At 55.0% G+C, this 17073-nt stretch overlaps 1 protein-coding gene across 1 annotated transcript in view; it reads right to left on the bottom strand.

Annotated features, from left to right (window-relative positions):
• Nucleotides 1-17073, bottom strand: part of SNTG2 (syntrophin gamma 2) — an 81452-nt gene that overhangs the window by 42067 nt on the left and 22312 nt on the right. The window contains exons 7-9 of the mRNA XM_068973664.1: nucleotides 13736-13823; nucleotides 11694-11785; nucleotides 185-312 (exon numbers count right to left, since the gene is read on the bottom strand). Of these exons, the coding sequence (XP_068829765.1) occupies nucleotides 185-312; nucleotides 11694-11785; nucleotides 13736-13823 (308 nt within the window). The remainder of the gene's footprint in view (nucleotides 1-184; nucleotides 313-11693; nucleotides 11786-13735; nucleotides 13824-17073) is intronic.

Here is a 17073-nt window from a genome sequence, read left to right on the forward strand (position 1 = left end):
AGAGGAGGGAACAGCAACAGTCACTGCTAGACAGACCCGCTCCTGACAAGTCGGTTCCTGCTCCGATAGCGTTTGACCATCGCGACGATGGTTACTGTTTCTGCAAACGCTGAATCCACCTGACGACAAGGACATGCACCTCTGGGTTTATCGGCGTGTCCCACTCCAGACCACGGTCACACACCTGAACGTGTCCGCTCCAGCTCTGCACCTTGAGACTCGGGCCGTGGACAGAGGAAGTGACAGGGCGTCTAGCCAGCGCTTCTCGTATTTTGGTTCATTAGCTACAGGCGAGGAAGGCGAGGACGGAGCCTGTGCAGAACAGACGAGAATCAAGGGTCACAGGATCAGTCGAGAGCACCAAAAACAGGGGGGCTGACAGGCCCCGACAGCACGTCTGCAAACTCAGGTCTAACTCGTCTCGGCCGCGGCAAGAGTGTGTGCACACTCAGAGCTCTGGGAAGAAACAAGTGCCCTTCTAGGTCAAAGTAAACTATATTCTTCATCTATTTTTTAAACAAAATACCGCACCAAAGGGAGACGAGTCACAGGGAAGAGGCTGGGGGCAGAGACTGGCTTTGGGAGGAATCTGGGGCCCTGAGGAAGGCTGTGAGTCAGACAGGCTATGAGCTGCCTCCCCCAGCCGGAAGGTCAAATCATAGTGGGATTCATACACATTAATGCTGCCAAGATGCTAACAGGTGGTCACAAGCCCAGTTCATTGGCTAATGGCAAAGCCCGCAGCGTCTGTCCAAAAGGAGCGGGGGTGTGTGCGGGCGTGGGGCCTGAGGGTGAGGGGAGTGAGAATTCATTCTTAGGTGGATAAGAAGCTCAGGGTCCCCGAAGAGAGGAGAGGGATCAGAGCTCTCAAGGGGAAGAAAGGACAAGCTTTCTTTTCTACATTCCTTAGCCTTAAAGTGAAGTCGCCCAGTTGTGTCCAACTCTTTGCAACCCCGTGGACTGTAGCCTACCAGGTTCCTCAGTCCATGGAGTTTTCCAGGCAAGAGTACTGGAGTGCGTTGCCATTTCCTTCTCCAGGGGATCTTCCCAACCCAGGGATCGAACCCGGGTCTCTGGCACTGCTGTCAAACGCTTTACCGTCTGAGCCGCCGGGGAAGACTTAGCCACTTAAGACGTTTTTTTCCTTTAAGCCCAGAGCTGATGCTACACAACAAAACAACTTATCTTAAACTCTGTACGATGGCCATCTAACAGCAACGTGTCCTGTTTAAAACACGTTTCTCCTTCTTAAGAACCGACTGACGCTGTCATCTTAACATGCAAATTGTGGGAGTGGGTCTGGTAAGATCTTTACAACCTCGAGACCCTCTTTTGATTTGTTGTGATAACCGACTGGAAAAGTAACAGCTCCCTTGCTAAGCCTAGCGAGGGGGCACTCTCCATCCCCCTTCCGATGTCTGGGCCCGGGGGAGCTTTCTCTGTCCCTTGTTACACTTTAATGAAACTCCGCTACACAAAAGGCTCTCAAGTGATCAAGCCTGGTCCCTGGTCCCGAAAATATATCTTCAGAGATCACGAATCCCAACTTCGTTCACCATAAGCTATCAGGAAGATGCTCAAAAGGCTGAATGAAGCCACACAAACAACCACGTTCCGAGACGTGACGCCTGCACATGCCCAGAGAGCCGCAGGGTCAGAGACGGTCCGTCCCCGGTCCTGCGGGCGGGGCCAGCGGCATCCCTCCCCCAGCAGGGAACAGCTGCGGCCCTGTCTGCCTCCCTCTCCAGAAGCGTCCTCGCAGCAGCTGTGGCTTCCGGTGACAAAGGCAGGGGTCCCAGCTCAAGGACAGGCGGACAGAACACGGCTCATCCCCAGAGCACAGCAAAGCCACTAACCAGGGCAGCGATGCCAGACCCACCCGGAGTGGCAGGGAGGCCCCGCCTGGGGCGGCCAGACCCCGCCTGACCCCGCCTGCGCTTACACGACGGCCGACCTGCTCAGGTCACGGGGACACTAGCGCTCGATGGAGCCGCTCCCCCCGGCCCTGCTTTGCTGCACAGGGGACTCGGCTCTACACTCTGCAACAATCTGATCCAGAAAAGAATTCGGTAAAGAACAGACACAGGTACACATAACTGAATCACTTTGCTGTGCACCTGAAACTCTCCCAGCATGGCTAATCAATTCTACTCCAAAACAAAAGGAACATTCCAACAAGGCCAGCAAGCTGTATACAGGGATGACTCCTTTCAGGCCAAACTCCGCATGAGCGTTCAAGCATCTCGGGCCGAATAGCTGACACTTCCGGATAATACCCAGCAGGCCCCATCCCGGGGCCTTATTTGGACAAAGTCTTTCCGGGTTTGATTAGACTAATGGTATTGCGATGGGGGGGCTTCCCAGGCGACTCAGTGGGTGGAGGACCCGCCTGCAATGCTGGAGGCGCAGGAGACCTGGGTTCAGTCCCCGGGTCGGGAAGGTCCTCTGGAGGAGGGCGTGGCAACCCACTCCAGGATTCTTGCCTGGAGAACCCCACGGACAGAGGAGCCTGGCGGGCTACAGTCCACGGGGTCGCAAAGGTCCCAAAGTCAGACACAGCTGAGCAACTGAGCACACGCATGTGGACACACTCTGATACGAGCCTGACACGATGGCCTCAATCCTTACCCGAGGACACTCTGATACGAGTCTACCCTGGACTGTCCGGGCACCCTGACACGATGGCCTCAATCCTTACCCGAGGACACTCTGATGTGAGTCTACCCTGGGCTGTCCGGGCACCCTGACACGATGGCCTCAATCCTTACCTGAGGACACTCTGATGTGAGTCTACCCTGGGCTGTCCGGGCACCCTGACATGATGGCCTCAATCCTTACCCGAGGACACTCTGATGTGAGTCTACCCTGGACTGTCCGGGCACCCTGACACGATGGCCTCAATCCTTACCCGAGGGACACAGGCAGAACCCGGACAGGGGGGCGGGGGCCTTGTGAAGCTGGAGGTGTACCCGGGAGCCACGCGGCCGCCGGCCAGGATGCAGGGCCACCAGGGCCGGGAGGGGCAGGAAGGCCCCTCCTCTGTGGCCTCTGGAGAGGCCCTGGGTCCCCAGCAACTAGAGGCTGCGCACGCGTGCCCTCCGAACGTCCTTCACGTACATTCAAGTCCTCAGCCAGTAGCCCAGAAGCGAAGGCACTGTGAGATCAGAGGTGTGAGGCAGGCTTCATGAATCGCCACTGACGGCCCTCTTCTGCTTTACGTGCTGAAATCTGGTGATGTACCTGCTTTTGGTGTCGCGTGAGCGCAGCGCTGGAAAGCGTCAGGTTTATCCCTTTGCTACAGATTTCACACTGGCTTTACTGGGATGCCCCTCTGCCTGCATGAACTGCTGCTGCCGTGTAAGAAATGGTTGTGATTTGTCATGCACTGGGGCATGTCTTCAGCCACCAGTTTTCACTGAATTTTATCACGGCTAGTTGCATTCACACACTATGTTTATGGTGTAAGAGTTCATTAAGACCCATGTTTTTGTGCATTTTCTTTGAGGGCGGTTTGCTCTTCTCACTGATTCAAACTTGTGACACAAACATGCATCAATATTCAATTATTAGAATAACCCTGCAAAACCACCACTTAAAGATGTTGTAATGGGGACTTTCCTGGAGGTCCAGTGGCTAAGACTTTGCTTCCACCGCAGAGGGTGCTGGTTCAACCCCTGGTCGGGGAGATAGGATCTCATATGCCTCATGGCCAAAAAACCAAAACACAAAACAAGCCAATACTGCAACAAACTCAACAAAGGCTTTAAAAATGGTCCACACTTAAAAAAAATTAAAATGTCATAATGAATTCCAGTATAGAGTAACCAACATTCAAATAAGCATAGGAATATAGTTATTTTATAGAATCACTTTCAATCTACTTTTTAAAATGTAGGATAGAAAGCAATTTCCCACTAAGAAAAGCAACGTTTTCCTTTATAAAATCAGGTGGTATTTCATAACTCATTGAGCACATTTGGCATCAGACTATATATAGGAGGCTTTTTGTTTCCTCTGCCTTGGAACGCTTCTCACTTACAGGCAACTGACAAGCCCAGTTTCATGTCAGATTTTACTGATGTTTCCTTTAGAAAAATACTTTGTATAATCCCAAGAACCATGAAGCTAAAGGAAGACACCAGGTGTCTGCAGATCAGTGGGTTTTCAGTGATGCTCAACAGCCTCCTAGACGGAGGGTCTGGTGGGAAAGAAGGGGGAGTCCGTCTGGGGTCAGCTCTGAGCTCCCTCCAGAGGAGGGTCCAGGGATGAGGGGGAGGGAGAGCCCGTCTGGGGTCAGCTCCGAGCTCCCTCTAGAGGCGGGTCAGGGATGCCCGGGAGAGCAGGAGCCCGTCTGGGGTCAGCTCCCAGCTCTCTCCATCCCTGGACCCGCATCGGCCGCAGGACACAAGCTGCCTGCCTGCTGCAGCTCCGAGCCTGGGTCTAGGGGAAACGGTGGCAACACCAGTGATATAGGCGCCTGGAGCTCCGCCTCCTGATGGCCACCAGAGAAGAGGGCCTGGACAGACCTCTAGGAGCTGTGGTCACGGATTAGGCCACTCCAGTGCTGGGCAGGCTAAAACTCTGTGAGCCAGTCCATGTCGTCAGAGGACAGCTCATAGCCTGCAGGACCTAGAGCATCATGAGTCTAACTTCTGCCCCAGATGGGACATCAGCTTAAGGGTGGAGAAGTGAGGAGGCTGCTCCCCAATCTGGGCAGAGCGCCCTGGGCTGCACCTGTCAGCTCCCCTGACCCCCGACACAGCTGAGGGCACCCAGGCGCTCTGCCACCATCTCCTGCCACGCACCACCCAAGAAGCCGACTTCAGAGAAGGTGGGGACAAAACACGCTTCCTTCTGATTTATGATGCTGTCACAGGCGCAGGGGATAAGGAACCAAGGGCCATCCGGGTTCTGAAACGTTCGACCGTGACCCACCAGCCCGTGGAGCAGCGACTCTGAGACGCCTTGGTGTCTCTGAGCTGGAGAGTCTGAGTGGAGGTGCAGTGGCACTCCGACATGGGCCTCCTAGGACAGCAGCTCACCTGTCTCTCAGGATCCTGAGCAGGATGGGAGGCGCCCTGGGCAACTTACTGCCCGAGAGGATCGAGCTGCACAGAGGAGGAGACAAGGAGGAACTCCACGGGTGAGTGTCAGCCAAGGATGCCGCCTTAAAGCCACGATCTCGCCATCCCTGAATCACGAATACAGGCTGGGAACGAGCGCGGGCAGGCCTCCGTGCTCCCCAGCGCTCCACCTGTGCTCCCCGCAATCACACCATCCCTGAATCACAAATACAGGCTGGGAACGAGCGTGGGCAGGCCTCCGTGCTCCCCAGCGCTCCACCTGTGCACCCCGCAATCACACCACCCCTGAATCACAAATACAGGCTGGGAACGAGCGTGGGCAGGCCTCCGTGCTCCCCAACGCTCCACCTGTGCACCCCGCGATCATACTACCCCTTAACTCACAAATACGAGCTGGGAACGAGCGTGGGCAGGCCTCCGTGCTCCCCAACGCTCCATCTGTGCACCCCGCGATCACACCACCCCTGAATCATGAATACAAGCTGGGAATGAGCGTGGGCAGGCCTCCGTGCTCCCCAGCGCTCCACCTGTGCTCCCCGCAATCACACCATCCCTGAATCACAAATACAGGCTGGGAACGAGCGTGGGCAGGCCTCCGTGCTCCCCAGCGCTCCACCTGTGCACCTCGCAATCACACCACCCCTGAATCACGAATACAGGCTGGGAACGAGCGTGGGCAGGCCTCCGTGCTCCCCAACGCTCCACCTGTGCACCCCGCGATCACACCACCCCTGAATCATGAATACAGGCTGGGAACGAGCGTGGGCAGGCCTCCGTGCTCCCCAACGCTCCACCTGTGCACCCCGCGATCATACTACCCCTTAACTCACAAATACGAGCTGGGAACGAGCGTGGGCAGGCCTCCGTGCTCCCCAACGCTCCACCTGTGCTCCCCGCAATCACACCACCCCTGAATCACAAATACAGGCTGGGAACAAGCATGGGCAGGCCTCCCTGTTCCCCAGCGCTCCACCTGTGCACCCCCTGCCCCACACCTGTCTCATTTCTTGGGGCTGGTATGTGTCTTTAAATCACCTTTCCCAAGAAAAACGTTCAATGGTTTAAAACTTGATGTTCAAATAAGAGGCTTGAAGCCAATTTTTCACGTTTCCCTGTCTCCTTTGAGTGGCCGGGGTCTTTCCACTTTGCTCTTCTATTTCAGCTGAGCTATACTGATGTAAATTGCACGTAACGACGGGTACTGATTTAAGTGCAGTGTGATGAATTCTGACAAATGTAAACACCTTGTGCAACCAAGCCCCAAATTATCACACAGAACAATCCCACCCCAGCCACACAGCCCTGCCCCCTGCGTCTGTGGCTGTGTCTCTTCCAGCACAGACTGTCTCGGGCGTGACTTCCATTACCACAGATATCTCTGGCTCTTCCAGAACTTCTATGTGCAGAATCGTACAGAAGGTACTTGTGTGTGTAGTTTCATTCTCTCGGCAGGAAGTCAGTGACAGGGTCTCCGTGTCTGTGTATTTCAGCAGAAGCTGGGAAAGATTACGGACAGGAGGTGAAGGGAGCAACAGAGGCTGAGATGTTGAAAGGCATCACCAACGCAGTGGACATGAGTTTGAGCAGACTCTGGGAGGTAGTGAAGGACAGGGAAGCCTGGCGTGCTGCAGTCCTTGGGGTCACAAAGACTTGGACACGACTGAGCAACTGGATAACAGCAGCAGACTGTTCATTGTCTGTACTGAGTGGTATGCTCCTGTGTGTGTGCCAGCATTTCTCCCTTCGTTCACCTGTTGAGGGAGATCTGAGTCATTTCCAGTTTCGTAACAAGATAAAAGTGCCGTGCCGTCGGCTAAATCTGGGCGCCCAGTGTGCACGCCCGGGTGAGCTCCGCTTCTCCTGACTCATCACTCTTCTTTGGTTCGATCACACATTTGAAGCTCTCCATGTTGTTCTCTATGACGTCACAGACACCAGGATGGCAGGGCGTCCACGCTCGTGATCCTCTCGGGTTTTGTTAAATATCTAGAAGGCCGAGAAGAATACAAGACCCTTTCCTGTGTAGCATGCCGTCAGTGATCAACAGAAACAGTCGCTCCCCCTGGAATCCTGAACCCGCTCACCTCGTACATTCGAGTTTTTCCCGATGACTCTCAGAACTGCAATGCATTCACAGGTGACTCCTGGTGCTGGAGGTGAGTTTGTTAGGAAGATGCTTTTTCAAGACAAATGCCACACGCAGAGACACCACCCCACTCATGACAGCCTCCTGCAGGCTTCTGGCTTTCCATCACTCAAGCAGAGAAACATCCATCTTGGAGGCAGGTGTGGAGTGGAGACATGACCTTGGTGACCTCAGAGAGACGGACCCAGCTTCCAGCCCAGAGGCCCCAGTGCCACCTGCCTCCTCAAGTCTTGGGGGCTATGGGGTCGCACGTGAGATGGGCAGGATAGGAGTCCCTGCCTCGGGAAGAGCTTCCCTAGCACCCCTCTCTGTTACTCCCTTTCTAAACGGCTCTGGAGTCAGTAAGAAAGGAGATGGCCCTCCCTGCACCCAGAGGCCACCCTGGACCACTGCTCTGGGAGGGTCAGCCCCAGGACACATGCCAGCCTTTCCTGAGGAGCCACCGGGACCACCCAGAACCCAGAGTCCATGCCAGACGAGCGCCCAGTGGAAGGCATGTTTCGTATCGTAACAGTCTCAGGGGCTATGAATCCGTCTCCCTGGCCAGTCGCCTGTGCTGCTGGGAGAAGTCTTCCACACATCAGGACACAGGGCATCTCACGGAAAATCTCTGGGGAGTGGCCCTCACAGCAGACTGTCCCCCAGGGATGGGGCTGGGAGCCTGGGATGCCTGCAGCCTCCGGACTGGCTGTGAAGCTGGTGCCCACTGATGTGGGGGGGATGGGAGAAGAAACAGATGTCAGGCGCCAGAGCACAGCTTCGGGCGTGATGGGGTACCCTGCTCATGTTGGGAGTTGGAGGAGCCACCTGAGGCCACAGGGGGCAGTGGGAGAGGGCGGGTCCTGGAGATAGGAGGGGCGCAGCCCTATTGCCAACTGGACCCCGGGCACTCGACAGTCCTCAGCTGAGTGCCCAGGCACCCAGAACAGACTGGTGGACTTACACCCTAAGTCTAAGGATGACGGCGCCCAGGGCCCCAGCCCTGGGCGGCAGAGTGAGCGCCTCTCGGGCCAGCAAGTGGGGGCTTGCAGGAGGGAAGCGCTCTGGGGGCTCCTTAGGGAGAAAGAACCTAGATCTGCCGCTCTCCCCGGGAGGTCCCGAGGCTGGTGCAGCTGGGCTGTGGCCCCAATACAGCGGCTGCGGCCTCCACAGGCTTGGTGGGCATCGGTCCTGAGCTGCTCTGTGTTTGCTCCTGACTGTGGTGATGTCCCTCGCAGACGGGAAGCAGTGCCTCGGGCCCTGGGGGCTTGAGAGGCATCCATTTCTTCCCAATTCTGCTTTAAATAGACCCAGAACTAAAATACTTCTGAAACAGAGCTTCAGTTTTCACCGCATTTCCAGGGCTAATTTTCTTTGAAAACCTCCTGTCCAGATGGACTGGCAATATTTAAACTTGTCCTCATCTGACTCTCAGGGGCCCAGCCCTTCCTGGACAGCTAGACCGCCCTCCATGACCCCAGCAGAACATTGCGTGTGGACACGGCAGCCCAGGAAACTCGCGCGGCAGCAGGCTCTGTGTGTCTCTGTGAGCCGGCCGAGGGCAGGTCACAGGTCACGGGACAAGTGCATCTCAATAAGGTGACTTGTGGAGACAGGCAGGTTCACAGAGATGTTCACATAGTGCCTTACCTTAATCAAGCGTGTTTCTCACTACAATACTTTGCTTCCTCCAAAGAGCATCTCTTAAAGGCTCAATTAGACATCAAATATTAGTTATTATTGAGGGAGAAGGGTCGCTGTCAAATCCTTTTCTGCAGCTGAACTAAGACACACGTCTCAGGAAGGAGACAGCAGCGCTGTGCTGTGTGGTCTCTGGATGCCACAAGAACATGTAAACAATTTTCTTATTTGAATTTGATGTATTTTTAGTGGAAATGTCTACTTTGCTATTTTACCAAAATTAATTCATTTCCTGAAGACGGCTGAGTATCTAAATTAGGTCGTATACATTTTTAAGTGTTACAGTGATATAATAATTTAAAAGCAGATCAACACATCTGATAGCAGATTACTGTTATATTCTTCTAATTGAAATCATTATTAGAGTCATCATACAGCATTATCATAATAATGAGAAGAAGTCATTATCATGATGATAAGATTAAAACATCTCATGAAACGTGAACGGTGGAGCAAAAGCAGGGCGCGATTCTTAGACTCTTCTTCGGGAGGTCGTCTGGAAGACAAGTGAAGTCTTTACAGCTACTGGAATCTACTGAAGACAAAGGTCAATAAACTGCCAAAGGGTATGATGAAAATAAGGGAGGAGTGTGCAAATACTATTTTTAGAAACACACGGTATCTTTACACAGGACTGGGGGCTTCAGAGCTGACGCAACGCCCTGGCATGACCCGATGCCCCGCCAAGCTGAGGCAGTAACGTGAGCAGAGGTGCCTCGCTTCCCGGGCCAAGACTGTTGGGAGCAGAAGCGGCTGGTGGGAAATGCAACAGAGGAATCACGCGGACGGAAAGTGGCCCCCGAGCTGCACGAGAGGAAAGCCCCCGCGGGGCTGGCCCCTGCCAGCCCAACTCAAGTGGCTGCGCTCCTCTCCACGACTTTCCTCCTTTAATCGCGTTCCTGTCCACAACTTCCCTCCTTTAATCTCCACACGCTTCTGGGGTCACTCGTGTCTTCCCTCCTGAAATGTGGCCTTTAGAGATTCTCCTAGTGAAAGCCTATTAGTGACAGACTCTTTCAGATCCTCTTCCTAAGAACAAGTCTTTATTTCAACTTGTTCTGGAAATACATTTTTGCAAGGAATGCAAAGATAGACCAATAGTGATGGCTCTTGTCTCCACGATTTTGAAAATACTACTTACTGGGCTGCTTTGCGGCTTCCATTGTCACTGTCGAGAAATACGTTGTTAGTGAAAGTGTCAGTCTTCATAAGTGACCTGTTTTTGCTGGTGGATTTTAAGGTCGACTTTCAGTCACAAAGTCAGAGGCGAGTACGACTCTACATGAAGCTCAAACACAGGTAAAATGAATCTACAGCAACTGGGGTCTACGGGGATGTAGTGTGAGATTCCCCACTCCAGTGCTCTTGCCTGGAAAATCCCATGGACAGAGGAGCCTGGTGGGCTGCAGTCCATGGGGTCGCTAAGAGTTGGACACGACTGAGCGACTTCACTTTCACTTTTCACTTTCATGCATTGGAGAAGGAAATGGCAGTGTTCCTTCTTGGAGAAGGAACTCCAGTGTTCTTGCCTGGAGAATCCCAGGGACAGGGGAGCCAGGTGGGCTGCCGTCTATGGGGTCACACAGAGTCGGATACGACTGAAGCGACTCAGCAGCAGCAGCAGCAGCAGCGTGAGATTCTGGTGACGTGCTATATTCTGTCCACGGTGCTGCAACATTTATTGAGCTGTTATTTCAAAGTTGTCTGCTTCTCAGCATGTGCCTCATGTTTTAGTGAAACCGTTAAATATCATTCTATCGTTCACGCATTCATTATCTCTGCCTGGGAGACCAGCCTCCCTTCCATCTGGAAGATTCAAGTCGTTGCTTAACGTATATGTTTGTTTAACATTTTAAGATGTATTTCATTTTAATTGCTTTTTCTTTTTGCATCTGCTCTCCATCTGCAGGCACTGTTTACAGGCTTCTTATGTGTTTCCTTACAATTTCTGCGAAATTCGGTTTCCATTTTGGGCTTCAGTATTCTGTTCCTGTACACGCCTGAGTCATTCAGTTCTTTGCAACGACCCTAGTCTTTTGCGTTCATTTTCTGAAAAGCTTAACTTAGAAAATCAGCCATTTATCACCATAAATTCTTCGTCCTCTAATTTTAGCTCTTTATTCATCTGCCACAGGTGCACTGGCACCCTGAGCCCCTCAGAGGCCCAGGGCAGCACCCACGCTCCAAGCACATCTGATGGAAGCACCAGTCACTTCTCCGGAAAAAGGAAGCAGTTCTGGACGGTCAGGCCATGCAGGAGCAACCCCTCCGTGTTTTTTCTGTGAAAGGAGCACGAGAAGGGACCAACCACGGGGGCCGGGAAGGAGCGCGAGGGTGGGGCGGGGGGGAGGAGGCGGGGCCAGGACGGAGCGCGAGGGTGGGGCGGGGGCGGGGCCAGGACGGAGCCCGCGAGGGTGTGGATGGGCCCGACAAGGTTCAGGTTCAGGTCTGGGTTGGCGGCACTGGTGTGACCCAGACTCCGCTCAGGTCACTGCTGCGCCCGAGACTCCACTTGTCGTAAACATTCGGCCGGGGTCTGGATGTGAACAAGGATGGACTTAGAACCCTAAGCGGTGTGAGCCGTCCCTGGGCCTGGAAGAGAACACGGAGCCTGGCGAGAAGCCCTGAGCAGGCTCCTGCTCCCGGAGGCGGGGGGAGAGCGGTTAACTATTCGGTTCCACGTGAGAACACAGGAAACCTGTCACACACACAAGGCGACACCAGGAGTGTCTCGGGAACCACACACAGTCTGGTTAGACAGGAGATAGGAGACGCGTGCTTACTGTGTTCCTGGAGGCTCCGTTCAGATGCAGACCGCTGTCGAAGAGGGGCGAGGAGGCCCCGCTGCCCGGCTGGCTGGATGGTCCCGGGGACCCTGTGAATGAACAGACGGTACTGCGGACGGGGCTCCCGGGGCTTACCTGCAGGTCCACCCGGCGGGTCCCCAACAATCCCTGGGGGAAGCGGACGGGAACAGGATGGGCTTAGACCCCTAAGCCATGTGAGCCGTTCCCAGGTCTGGAGAGAACAGATTGGCCCCTGGGCTGCGAACCAGCGCGGCCCTCACCGCGCCGCACGGCCGCGCGTCTGGGGCCCTTGGGAAGCGCGGCAGGGGGCAAGCAGGTCAGCCTTTCCCCACCCCCAGGGAGACAGCGGCCTCCCCCGGCCCATCTCCAGCCCCCACGAACCTGCACGCCCCGTTGCTAGGATAACGATGCTAATTTCCTAAGTTATTCTTGACTTTCTGATAACTTGATATTCTTCCTTTCTTTGACACCTTTGATTATCTTTCACTGCAAGCTGCTTTAGTGAAAACTAGGAAGATAAGGGGAGTTCGAGGAAAGTGATATTTGTAAAAAGAGGAAGCAGCTCTGGACTCAGCAGGGAGCCACGGCTGGGCCTGGAGCGCGGACCCGGGTGGACTGGGGGGCCAAGTCCGTCTCGAGCCCTCTGTCTGCTCTCAGCAAGTTCAGGGACAGAAAGGAGTCGCTGTGTACTCCCAGCCCGTGGGCCTGTCCCCAAGCGTCCCCCACTGCCTGCCCCTGTGGCTCTGGGTGGTTGGGGGCAGCAGGGGCACAGTGAGACCAGTGCTCACTGCACGTGGACACAGGTGTGGACACGAGTCTCCAGCCACGTCAGCCCCGACCACATATCCAGATCCCTCACCAGATGCCAGACTGGGTGCCAGTGGCCCCAGGACCCAGGAGCCACCACACTCAGGCTTGCCCCTGCCCCCGCTCCCCACCCAGTGGGCAATCTCTGGAGAGAGCCAGGGGCCCCACCTCTCCTGTTCTCAGACACCACGGGAAGGGCCCCGTGGGTCCTGGAGGGTCAGAGCTGCTGCCTGCCTGAATCACAGGTCCTTTGTTTTCCTTTAGCTTGAAGAGTTTCAAGGCCAACATTAACCATCAAAAGCCAACTACTGGGGGATAAGTGATATTAGGCAAAAACTCCAGACCAGCTGGGAAGCCAAGTCTGACCGGCACATGGGTTTGTTTAATCAAAACCCAGACACTGCTTTAAAATCCAGACTTCCCACTTTCCTGAAAGGTGACAAAACCTGACTCTACGGGGTAAAGTCCCCAAGCGACAGGCACTGGCCGGAGCTGAGGGACTTCAGCAGGGGCCCCACACCGCCCTCATCCCCACCCCACAGACCGGGCCACGAGCACCAGTGTGCACCTGCAGGGGAGTGGGATGCACACGGGTCCCTCCCAAGTCACCAGCGTCCGTGTCGCGGAGGACGGAGCTGACAGCCCGGCCACGATGCTGCAGTCACTCCTTCGAGACACGAGCCCCTGGTGTGGTAGGTACTGATCATTACCACCAGTTCAGAGATGAGGAAATTCAGTGGGTGTTGTGCAGGTTACTTCTGCGATCTTGGTTTTCTTCCTGAAAAGTCAGGAGCCTGTTTGCAGGCTCGCCCTCAAAGCCCCTGGCACAGTTCGGGTGAAGCAGGTGCCCCATCACCCCGGTTCCCCTTCAGACACTAGACTGCACAGGCAGGGCTTCAGCGGGCTCGAGGGAACCCGATGAACTCACGGGTCTTCACACGGACGCGTCCAAGCCGTCGAGGAGCAGCTCCAAGAGTGAGGCCGTCTTCTTTCACGACCCCCTTACCATCCCACCCTAGGTTGTGCGGCCAGAAGACAAGTGTGGGCAGCCTGTCTGTCTATCCCTCTGGGATAACGGGACGCACACAGCATCCTGACCGTGAGAATCCCTGCTTCTGAACAGGCTGCGGGCGTGTTACACGGCAGGACGTCGCAGGAGCAATAACACGTGAGGAGGAAGAGGTTGGCCCCCCATGAGGCCCCCCACTTACCTAATGGGAGCTTCAGAAACGACGGTGCTTCCCTGAGATACTCGACAGTGATGGTCACCTCATCGCCAGCATTTTTCAGAAGATGCACCTGTCAGTGTGACAAAGGACAGCCACTTCACCACTGCAGAGGGGCCATGGAAAGAAAGCCTGCATCCCCCCCCCAGGGCTTGCCGGGTGGCTCGGACGGGAGAGAATCCGCCTGCAACGCAGGAGACCTGAATTCTGTCCCCGGGTTGGGAAGCTCCCCTGGAGGAGGAAATGGGGAGCCACTCCAGTATTCTTGCCTGAAGAGTCCCATGGACAGAGGAGCCTGGTGGGCTAGAGTCCACGCGGTCATAGAGAGTCGGACACGACTGAGCGACTAACACGTCCATTTCCGCTACACGCTTCGCCCATCTCTCGAGGAGCCAGTGTTGACAATTACCTCTGAGACTCTGGAAGCTCCACAAGCCTCCCCAGGTGGGACGAACGGATGCGGTGTGTCCCCAGCCACATGGCTCCACGCCTCATCCACACACAGGTGCAAAAATCGGCCTGGGCCCAAGGCCAGGCTTCCCACACACTCGACACCGCTCCCCCCACCCCGAAACCAAAGTCGTGGGAAAAACCCACGCGGAGTACCAATCGCCAAACCTCAGACATGGGCACACGGGCCTGCGTGTCTGCTGTGATGCTGCAAGCTGCAAACACGAGCTCCAGGGTGGAAACGACCCTTTGGTTTGGAGAAACCGAGTGCATCGCGTCGCCCCTCTCAGTTACACAGTCACCCAACCCCAGGTTCAGGCCCTTCATGCGCAGTTACAGACAGCTGCCCACGCTAGCACAGCTGTGAAAGCCCGACGTGTTTCCTGTCAGTCAGGCCAACGCGATCCAGACACAGCAGACACAGCCCAGAAATAAGAAGCTGTAAGCGTTCCGGCCCCGGCCCCCTCGGGCAGGTCCCTGATGCCTCCATGTGACCTCCAGGGCAGGGCACCCCACCCGGCCCTCATGTGCACAGGCACCCGCTTCTGCCCGGAGAACCCAGGAATGCCTTTCCTCTCACCCGGGGATGTTCCCATGCCCCCCAGACCCTGACGTCCCTGCCCCGCCCCGTGCCTCGGCCTGTGAACCCCGCTGAACACCCGATCCCGGGTCAGCTGAGCGAAGGGAGAGCAGGACAGCACCGTGAGCATGAGATCGGACGGCCCGGCGGCTAGGGGCTCGTCTGGGACCACCCTCCGCCACGCCCGAGGCCCCAGAGACAGGAGCGCACCACCTCAGCCCCTCCCGGCTGACAACCTGTCTGCTGGGACAAGTGGCCCCGGGCGATTCTGATCAAAGTGCTGGGTCACCGCACTCTCTCCTCCCGCAGGGAAGTGAAGGGACCCCTGGGCAATGCTCTGCGGGTGTGGGTGTCCGAGGGTAGCGGCCACATCCGGGGAGGGCTTGGCCCCCACAGAAGCTGCCAGGTCCTCAGCTCATGGGGTTTTACGCTGAACACCCGGGCATCACCTGCACAGCAAGAGCCCGAGCTCTAGGACCCTCTCCAGGGTCAAGTTCGCCCACTGCTTCTGTCACGCGGATCTGCACTCGTGTGTGCAAGCACACGCACGCACACGCACACACACACCTGGAGAAGCAAGCAACCAGCCTCAGCTCCCGCAGGACACCTTCTACCAAACACAGCTTTGATCTGCTGAGTGAGCCGTGCGACCACACCCGTGAGATGCTGGGAGCGGGGTTCAGGGGGTCCGCGGGGTTCAGGGGGTCCAGGGGGTTCAGAGGATTCAGGGGTGAGGGCTGGGCCACGGCTTGGAATCTGGAAGATTCTGTTTCTGCCATTTTCGAAACACAAGGGAAGGCTTTATTCCTAAGGGTTCTTGAGTTAAAAACCAGCAGAACTCATGATCTGGCCTGAGATCTTAGCGGTAACAAAGCAGCTGTGCGTGACTAAAACGCGTATAAAAAAGAACCCATTTCAACCTGAAAAGGAGGCCTCACGAAATGAGTCAGTGCCTTTTTGGTGATTATGGCATTTTGTTAATCAATGGCTCTCATAGTACCTAAGACCCTGGACTGCCGTACTGGACTAGAAGTTAATTTAACATTTGAGATTTTGAAAAAAATTCTGACCATGTTGCATAGAAACGCAGTTCTGCACCATCTCTCATTCTGAGATCCTTCAGGACCAAGCACAGACCCTACTCTGGCCTCAGTGGACGACAGGCTGGGTCTGCGGTGGGGGCTCCGAAGCAGACAAGTGGGGCCGGGGTACCCGCAGGGGCACCCATCACCCCAGCGTCCCCGCCTCCTTGCCATCACTAACCTCTGCATGCAGGTTAGACCAAGCACTTTCCCAAACATCGATTTCCCTTCCTCTCTGCATGGTGAGAGGTCTCGGAATTTGCTCAATAAAATTAAGTAAAGTTCCCTCCCTGCCAGGGCTGCTCCAGTTTTCCGTGTCAGTGTGGATGGGGACATGGGGTGCCATCAACAGCGGGACATCGGCAGTTCCCGCCACCCTGGAGGAGTGAGGCGATTCCGAGGCAGGAGGCGACGCACAGGGAGAAGTTCATCCTGTGACCTTTTCTGTTGAGCAGAACTGCCCTTTTCCCTTTTAGTATTAATTGAATCTAGGGTTTACTCTGAAAAATGAGGGTGTGAAACTCTGTGATTTATGAGGTCTTCTACAAAGTTAACATTTTTATGAACTTCATGAACCTGAAAAGCTGAGATCATGTATGTTGTTAGCCACGCTGATTCAAGCATGGCTTTTGTATCACATAAGACTGTGGACTTATAACTTGATAATTTGGTGCAAAAGGTATATTTATATTAGTCAGATATTGGAATAGCTCTGTGTATTAAGTCTGCACATCTTTACTCGGAAGCTTTCCTTTCGGACGAATGCTTTTCTCCTCCCCAGGGCTGGGACAGAGCTACCGAGCTATGCATTGTCTCGTTTTGAGTTACTGTGCGTATTTTCACCTTAAGAAAGCAAGCTTTTGCAGAAATTGATAAATAACACAAATGTAAGGTTTAGGAAGTAAATTATACGTCATCCATTTGAACCTAAACCTTAAACCATGTGTCCCCTCCAGCTCATATATCTTACCTCCGTGCCTGGAGAGAGTTAATGGAATCCTTCTCTTGGCCATGAACCACTAATATGCTGCGTTGTGGAGCCTGACCCAGCCTTGGTCAAGGCTCACATCTGGAAAGGGGCTGGGGCAGAGCCTGTGGCCCCCATGTCCACGGGCCAGCATCCCAGACGTGCACCACAGGTGAGCATCCTGAGATGCCCTCCAAGGTGGATGAGCACGCAAAGCCAGGGGGACCCTCACAAGCTTCACACG

This window comes from Capricornis sumatraensis, chromosome 6 (genome assembly GCF_032405125.1).
Source record: "Capricornis sumatraensis isolate serow.1 chromosome 6, serow.2, whole genome shotgun sequence".
Taxonomy (NCBI): domain Eukaryota; kingdom Metazoa; phylum Chordata; class Mammalia; order Artiodactyla; family Bovidae; genus Capricornis; species Capricornis sumatraensis.